Genomic DNA, 9,311 nt, shown 5'->3' with positions numbered 1-9,311 from the left:
CTGCTAGATGCGCTCTCCCTCCCTGTCGCCGCCGGCCGCCGTCCCCGTCCCCGTCGCAGCATCTGTACTCGCCCCCCGGTCCAGCAGAAAGCCCATCGCCCCCTCGTAGCAAAAAATGGCGCCGTCTTGAAGCACACCGGCACCCCTTGTCGTCGCAGCACCTAGCAGCCGTCGTCGTCGCTGGACTGTCGTGTCGCCGACGCAGCTCTCAACTGTCGCTGCTCGTTGCCATTGGCGAGTCAGGTTGAAGCTTTTTATCTCATCGGTTGAAGCTTTTCTCTATGCCTGTTGAAACTTTTCTCGCGGATTGAAGCTTTCCACCGTGCCAATTGAAGCTTTTTTCACCTGAGCTTGAAGCTTTTTTCACAAAGGCTTGCAGCTTTTTACTCTGCGGTTGCAACAAAAACGCAGAGAGACGCCATGGTCGTCGTCGAGGAGGATTTTCTCAATCTCTGTTTGAAGCTTTTTCATCTGTGGGTTGAAGCTTTTTGTCAAAACGGTTGTAACTTTTCCTGTATTTCATTGTCTGGTTGAAGCTTTTTTATCTACTGGATGTAGCAAAAACCTCCAACGGTAGTAGCAAAAGCCTGCTACGGTTGTAGCAAAAAAATCATTATCGTCCTCGCGAGGTCGTAGCTCTGCCTGATGGATGTAGCAAAAAGCTTTGCCGGTAGTAGCAAAATCCAACAACGGTTGCAGCTTTCCCTTGTTGTGCAATGCCATTGAAGCTTTCTATGTCTATGGTTGAAGCTTTTTTCAACGGCTGTTGAAGCTTTTCTAGGTGACGGTTGCAACACTTGTATACGCGGGAGGATCCGCGCATGGCTGCAGGCAGCCATGGCGGCCGGCGAGGGAGCGCCTGGCCACCGGCGATGGAGGTCGTGGTCGCCCAGTCGCAGCCCGGGGGAAGGGGGAAGGGGGAAGGGGATGTGCCCGCGTGAAGGCTTGAAGTAGGGAATGGATCTGGCCATGGCGGCAGGCAGCCATGGTAGTCGGCGAGGGGAGCCTGGCCGCCGGCGAAGTAGCCCGTGGTGGCCTGGTCGCAGCTCGGGAAGAGGGGAAGGGACAGGGAAGGGGTGAGGAGGAGGGGGCAGAAGAAGAGGGCTTCCGCGCGCCCCATGAAGGAGACGCGAGGAAGAGGAAGACCGGCCTAATGTTTCCGCCGGTGCCCCGGCCCCAAACGTTTCCCATAGTAGAAAGAGTCACGGCTTGAATTCTAGTGAATTTGCCTAACCACCTTACCACCACACGTTTCTTCTCGCGACGTTGGAGTATTTTGCGGACGGGCTGTGTTGTGTGGCAAGTAAGGATCGATCTTGCATTTGCATGGATAACAGAGAGATGACCATGGATCTAGCGTTCACATGTTGGCTGGGCAGGCTTCGACCGGCCACCAGCTTCAGTTTCTTCACACTGGTCATTTTCAGCTCCAGTCCTGGTTCCACCAACGTCGGTCAAGATGACCAAAAGGACAATGGCAGCCACACGAACCTATCCTAGCTACCACTCATAGAGTCATGACCTAAGCTTTTTTCGCAACCTGCATGGTAGCATAGCATTGCGATCGATCTGAGTCACCGGCGAACCGCGCGGAAATCGCTGAAATACTTTCCATCATTCTTCTCGGTCTGTCTGAACTCATTTCGAACAAAGGATGCCTGATCAACGACGATCCCATAAACTAGTGGAGCGTTTTGGTTCGAGGGGTAGACAGAAATGGGTTGGGATCGACCAACAAATGGACACGTACGATTCTAAATGTAAAGCACTCGAATGGTTTCAATCAAAATAAAACGCCCTTTGCATGCATGGCCATGTGAGGATGCTGTTGTCCTCTCCTCACTGATGGTCTCATATACCGAAAAATTGGCTCATCCTACTTGTACAGCCAAAAGCATGAATTTTGATTGGCCTCAGCCAAACACACCGTAGGTTAGTCAAGAAAAACACAAGGTTACGCCCAAAATATCAACACATACGGTAGCTCGGAAGAGAAAACAAAAGGAGTGAGCGGCATGGACCTGATGCTGACACCTTTTAAATTCGGAAATGGTCGACATCCCGGTCAAATTTTCTATTGATGCGGACACGCAGTCGAGTCATGTGTCTCGAGATGCTGGACAATGACGTGGAACGCCGCCTAATTGTACCATTATAATTATCTGTAATATACTGAAAAAAAACTGCAGTCGGTGTTACATGACGGCTGTGCTAGCTTAAAGTAAAATTGTGTGCACCTCATAAGGAAAGCAGCCTAATCCGTGAGATCTTATATTAAGATCTGTGCAAAACTTTCTTTTTAGTTTTTCTTTTTTTTCCTTTAGCATGTTATATCACTTGACTTAGACTTGGTTAAATCTCAGTCGACTGAGACCTAACCACACCCATACATTATTACGACAAAGTTAAAAGGGGCTTGCTTTTCATCTACTTGTGGATTTCCTCGAAAATGGTGTGCGAACCCCATCCACCCCAAACCCAATGTTGAATATGTGAGCATTTTTTCATTAAGTTTAATTCAGAAATGTGGTAGATAAACCATGATGAATATAGTAAATATGATGATCGAACAATTAAAAATACTACATATGCTAGACATGTAATCAGGTATGTATGGCAACACTAACATGTCCAGATCAATTGATAGTAGTCCAAAAAGTGCAGAAGCATTCCCTGTCATAAGGGATAATAACACAAACACAAAGGAGTGAAAGAAGAGACATTCGCGTCGGTAACCATGTTGCCGAAAAAATCATCGACATCAGGGAAGTAACCATTCGCAACCATGATGGAGAAAGATCAAGTAGTCGGGTGGGAGCGCTCCTAGAAATCTTATCATTCCTCTCCCGTACAGAATCACAAGAGGCGGTGTTTCGCAGGCGTGCTACCCCACTTCACGGGGCACGCCGTGAAGTGGAGTCGGAAAGACACAGACGGCGCAAAGCACTAGAACTTGGAGGCAGACGCATATGGTTTGTGTCCATGCATGACCGTGTTTTCGTCTAGGAAGAGGATTGATCTCTTGTAGATGAGCTGAAAATGATCCACTAGGAAGAGGAAGATAAACGATCTGTTTGCTTAGATTCGTCTTCCACTTGTAGGCAAAACATTCAACTTCTGCACGACAAAAAAGAAATACCACACGTAATTATATCTTAGGTACTAACTCGGCCGGTTGACATGAGGCCTGCCGCGAAGGAGGAGCACGTGTGTATGTGTCCACTTCTCAAGCTCTTCGTGGTGTGTGAATAAGCCAACCATATATGTTGGCCCAATACGCCCTCCATAACCGGGATGAGACTAAGCTTTTCACTCTCCCCTTGCCATGGATGAATGGACGTCGTGACCTTTGGGATTATTTAGGAAGTTTTGTTAAGTTATAAATGGTTTGAACCAATAATTCCAACACCCAAATCCTTGGCTCTTCATTGAGTAATCCATACAGTAGAAAATTAGTCAGGGGAAGAGAACTGAGGACCAATGCTGCCTTTTACAAGTATGTGTTTGGAATTTGGATTATTGATCATATGTGCATTGCATTCGTTGGAAAGAAGTAGTTGAAAACCTTAACCTATGGTAGCTAGTCTAATTTGAGCCATGAAAGGCGGTGTCATATTGCCATTTTTAAAGTGGAATATAACTTCTCAAAATTTTGGAATTTGTTTTGCATGTTTCAATTTAGCATCTACTAATAATTGCACGCCTTTACCATGGTGCTAAAACTAAGGTGCAAATCCACTTAAAACGACCAGGCTACGGTTTGGTGATTTTCTGTTCTGAGGTTCTAAAAAATCTGATACAATTTACTGGTGTGAAGAATGCTATAAAGTTATTTCCGAAAGAACATCAGTTAATATGATCATCTATATATGTTCCACTTGAAAACAAACCAAGTTCCCTTGTTATTTTTGGACATGACATAATAGTCTGTTTTGGAGGAATTTTCATGAATTGTCATCTCTAGCATCCCATATAACATAGATTCTTTGTCACACTTTTTTTTGTAAGGCCTAGAAAAATATAGTATTACTTATCATAATTAGGTTTTTATTGGCGAAACTTTCCAACACTAGGTATATGGTTTCTTTGGAAGTTCAAGGTTTAATGCACGTCATTTTATAGTTTTCGGCTCAAGTCGGACCAAGCACAATAGTTTAGCGATTAAATAGTCTTTTAACTTTTTTTAATGATCTTCAATGAACTATATTCTTATATACACACATGCATTGTAATATCTAGCCATGTAAAATTGGGCAGAGAATCAGGCTGGTTTTGCATAATAATAAAAATACAGGAGAAACTTGGTTTCTTATGTACGGTGAAGGCACGGTGGTTCGGTGACAGGATAAAATTTCCGTTATTGCAATAAAGCATCAATCTTTTGAACAGACCGAAGCTGTTGAACACGAGAGATCAGCACATGCAAGAAATCACTATACCCTAGCTGGTAAACGTGTGAAAGTGCACTAAAGAATTCACTGCCGTTGCAAAGTTTCCAGAAACAATCAAACCTGCAAATATTTATATTTCCATCAGTCTTAGCCATCAGGTTTTCCAAAATGGAGAGTAGGACAAGATAAATATATAGCCAAGAACAGACTTGAATGTCTAGGCCTAAAAAGGATGACGAAAAGGAGTCAATCTGTGTGACTTCACAAGTCTACATTCACCAAATTAATATTAAGTCTCCAAAAGGCAGAGATTAATTTAGTGGTAAGTAAAGCCGGCACAAATCCATTCGATCTTGCGTACCGAGCTAGAGCACCGGTAGCTTTCTCCAGTGCCAACAAACTGCGACCGCCTTTTCTGCAGGAAACCGCGTAGGCGTAGCTTGAAATCACTGTAAGCTCTATATAAGCCACCCCGGCCACCACAGCCTTCATCATCCAGCTTCCAGCCAGTGCAGCAGCAAGACAAGCACAGCGACGATCAAGCACTTGGAGCAGCAGGAAGCAATGGCAATGGCAGCAGTGGCCTCGCCGACCATGGAGGTTGAGCAGGACCTCCCCGGCTTCCGGTTCCACCCCACGGAGGAGGAGCTCCTCGGCTTCTACCTCTCCCGCGTCGCCCTCGGCAAGAAGCTCCACTTCGACATCATCGGCACCCTCAACATCTACCGCCACGACCCCTGGGACCTTCCCGGTACGTTACAGTTACACACAAGAACAACTTCGAACAAGCACATCGTCGTAGTGATCGTTTGATTGATGCATGCATGTCTGAGCAGCGAACTGACGAGGTGTGTGTATGGATATGCAGGACTGGCAAAGATCGGGGAGAGGGAGTGGTACTTCTTCCTACCGCGTGACCGGAAGGCGGGGAGTGGCGGCCGGCCGAACCGGACGACGGAGCGGGGGTTCTGGAAGGCCACGGGCTCCGACAGGGCCATCCGGAGCACCGCCGATCCCAAGCGGGTCATCGGCCTCAAGAAGACGCTCGTCTTCTACCAGGGCCGCGCTCCTCGGGGCACCAAGACCGACTGGGTCATGAACGAGTACCGCCTCCCCGACACCGGCGCGCCGCCTCCCCAGGAGGACACGGTGCTGTGCAAGGTGTACCGGAAGGCAACGCCACTCAAGGAGCTCGAGCAGAGAGCATTTGCGATGGAGGAGATGAAGCAGAGGCCCTGCGGCAACGGTGGGTACGGCTACGGTGGCGCGGCCAGAGCGTGCCCCGTCCCGGCAGCCGGCGACTTCTACCTGTCGCCGTCCGACGACGTCCAGGAAAACTTCCTGACCCCCTCCTCCTCCTCCTCCTCCTCGTCGGTGGCGCTGTCCGGCAACAGCAGCAACGCGCCCAGGGTAGCGAAGAAGGAAGCAGACGTCGGCACGGTCACCGTCGCATCGACGTCGTCTCTGTCGCAAGCGGCGAACGCCCCCTTCCATCTTCAGCTCCCGGCCGTGAACCCACCCTGCGGCCTCCAGCTCCCGGCGGCGAACCATGGGATGCCGAACATGTCCAGCCTGCAGCTACCGGCGGCGAGCCAGGGTGTTCTGGACCTGCCAAGCCTGCAACTACCGGCGGCGAGCAGCCACGGAGTGTTCGATTGGCTAAATGACCCGTTCCTGACGCAGCTGCGTAGCCCGTGGCAGGACCAGCATTGCATGTCCCCTTACGCCCATCTGCTATACTAGCCAGATGCAAGTCGTGCAGAGAGCAAGTAAATAGTACTACGAACATAGACGTCTCTTTGTTTAACATGACAGTTTGCAACTAAGCCTGCAATGAACTAAGCCTGCAGTGGTTAGCTGTAAATCTGATGAATTAGCTTATGGAATTGTTCTGTGTTTGTCAAACTTCAGGATGAATATAGTTTTTTCTAATAATCAAGAATGCTTGCGGTGCTAATAAAAAAGAAAAAGAAAAAGAAAAAAAATATTTTCATTCATTGATGTTTTAGACATTAAAGCGGTATGCGAGTAAGGGAAATAACAACATGAAGTTCTTCCATTTGATCGTGAATGGTACATAGTGTAAAAAGAAAATTGTTCAACTTAAGAACAATGAGCAAACCATTGTGGGTAATCTAAAATCATATGTTTCTGATTATTATAAGAAGTTGTTTGTTGCACCGGTGTACAACTTTGTATGGACAATATGCCGCTGGCATCGCCTTTTACGAAGAAAATAGATGTTTGAGGCCATCTCACAAATGAAAAGTATTAAAGCTGTTGGACCATACAGGTTTTCAGCCGGATTTTAATAGAAATGTTGGAGCATTATCAGATGTGACATAATGTCATTTTTTGAAAATTTAATCAGCGGGAAGCTTCAACTATTTAAGCTAAAGTACGGAACAACAATTTGCTTCCTAAGAAAGAGGATGCAAAGCGTATTGAGCAATTTTGGCCTACCATGGTTCGATAACACACACTATTGTTTGACATACCGAGATGACTTCCATTCCAATGTGAAACATCTCCAAGGGGGTGGTTGTCCCTCATTAAATCATTCATAAGAAAAGAACCTTTCTTAACAAGCTCTACGCATGAGGGGGTTTCATTCCTGCCTAGAGGAAACTTGCGAAAACATTTGTCCAAGGTGGCATTGCTGGGATAAAGGTCAGTGACGACATATATACTATTTTCAAACCCAAAAGGGGTTTACTACAAGGTGAGCTATGCCACCAATTCTCTTCAATATTGTTGCCAATCTGCCGACAACCCTCATAGCAAGGGCTAAGGAAAATTGTGAGGTAGAAGATCTCATCGTGCATGTAGTTGATGGGGAGGGGGGGGGGTCCAATCTCCAATATACTGATGATACTATCATTTTGATGGAGTGTGATTTGGCTAAGGAAGTTAATATGAAACAATTCCTTTGTCTCTTTGACAATTTGCAGGGGCTTAAAATAAACATCCACAAGAGTGACCTCTTTTTCTTTGGTTGAGCTAAAGAGGAAGAACATGTTTACGAATGATGTTTTGGATGTGAAGTGGGTAAACTTCCGTTTTGTTATCTCAGGGCACCTATTAACTTGAGAAATCTTACAAGTAAGGACTAAAAGTGTATTGAAGACACAATTTAAAAACAAATTTAGTTGTTGAAAAGGAAATCTGATGTCCTATTGAGGACGGCGGATTCTAGTAAACTCTATGCTAACCATCCTACCTATGTTCATGCTCTCATTCGTTGAAGTACTAAAAGGGAATTTCTTCAAATATCTGCCATTAACAACCCGATTTAGCAGAGTTCCATGTATGTATTCCACCAAATATGAATTCTCATGAACCACTCCACAACCTTGAAAGGACCTTCCCAACTCACAGACGTCTTCCCAAACTGGTTATCCTTCCCAATCTTGAAAGGTTTATTATTCATGCTAGAATTCTATTGACCGGAAACTTAAATACATGTGTGGATACATAAAAAAATACCGTTTCCCTAGTGAGCCTCTACTAGACTAGATCATTGATCAAAGATGGTTAAGGTTTCCTAACCATAGACATGTGTTGTCATTTGATAACGGGGTCAAATCATCAGGGGAATGATGCGATGGACAAGACCCATCCGTTAGCTTAGCATATTGATCGTTCAGTTTATTGCTATTGCTTTCTTAATGTCGAATACATATTCCTTCGACTATGATATTTTGCACCTCCCGGATACCGGAGGAATACTTTGTGTGTTATCAAACGTCACAATGTAACTGTGTGATCATAAATATGCTCTACAGGTATCTCCGAACATGTTTGTTGAGTTGGTATAAATTGAGATTAGGATTTGTCACTCCGAGTATCGGAGTGGTATCTCTGGGCCCTCTCGGTAATACACATCATAAGAAGCCTTGCAAGCAAAGTGACTACGGAGGTAGTTGCAAGATGGTGTATTACGGAACGAGTAAAGAGACTTGACGGTAACGAGATTGAACTAGGTATGAAGATACCGACGATCGAATCTCGGGCAAGTATACCGATGGACAAAGGGAATTACGTATGTTGTCATAAGGTTCAATCGATATAGATCTTCGTAGAATATGTAGGAGCCAATATGGGCATCCATGTTCCACTATTGGTTATTGACCGGAGAGGTGTATCGGTCATGTGTACATAGTTCTCGAACCCGTAGGGTCTGCACGCTTAACGTTCGTTGACAATATAGTGTTATATCAGTTATATGATTTGGTGACCAAATGTTGTTCGGAGTCCCAGATGAGATTACGGACATGACAAGGAGTCTTGAAATGGTCGGGAGGTAAAGATTGATATATATATAGGACGATGGTATTTGGACACTGGAAGTGTTTCAGAGTGCACCAGGTAGTCATCGGGCCACGAGAAGGGGTTCCGGAGACCCCCGGTAAGTGTATGGGCCTAATGGGCCAAAGGAGGGGACAAAGCAACCCACTAGGGGGCTGGCGCGGCCGTCGCCTTGGCTGGCCAGCCCTAGGGGAAGCAAATTAAGGGGAGGGGTGGCCCCTCCTGCCTTTCCCTCCTCAGGAGAGAAAGGAAAGGGGGGCGCCACTGATAATCCCCAAGTGCAGGGAATCTGAAGGAAATATGCCCTTGAGGCAATAATAAAGTTATTATTTATTTCCTTATTTCATGATAAATGTTTATTATTCATGCTAGAATTGTATTAACCGGAAACTTAGTACATGTGTGAACACATAGACAAAACATAATGTCCCTAGTATGCCTTTACTTGACTAGCTCATTAATCAAAGATGATTATGTTTCCTTACGATAGAAATGTGTTGTCCTTTGATGAATGGGATCACATCGTTAGGAGAATGATGTGATGGAAATGACCCATCCGTTAGCTTAGCATTATGATCGTTACAGTTTCATTGCTACTGCTCTCTTCATGAC

At 45.7% G+C, this 9,311-nt stretch overlaps 1 protein-coding gene across 1 annotated transcript; it reads left to right on the top strand.

Moving 5' to 3' along the window:
• Window positions 1-4,908: 4,908 nt before the first annotated feature.
• On the top strand, window positions 4,909-6,399 carry LOC119294091 (NAC domain-containing protein 22-like). The gene is made up of 2 exons (XM_037572354.1): window positions 4,909-5,142; window positions 5,260-6,399. The coding sequence occupies exons 1-2, from the start codon at window positions 4,956-4,958 to the stop codon at window positions 6,132-6,134; spliced, it is 1,062 nt and encodes a 353-aa protein (XP_037428251.1). The 5' UTR covers window positions 4,909-4,955; the 3' UTR covers window positions 6,135-6,399.
• Window positions 6,400-9,311: the final 2,912 nt, after the last annotated feature.

This window comes from Triticum dicoccoides, chromosome 4B, assembly GCF_002162155.2.
Source record: "Triticum dicoccoides isolate Atlit2015 ecotype Zavitan chromosome 4B, WEW_v2.0, whole genome shotgun sequence".
Lineage (NCBI taxonomy): Eukaryota > Viridiplantae > Streptophyta > Magnoliopsida > Poales > Poaceae > Triticum > Triticum dicoccoides.
The sequence above is the reverse complement of the archived record's forward strand: the minus strand, read 5'-3'. Positions and strand labels throughout refer to the sequence as shown.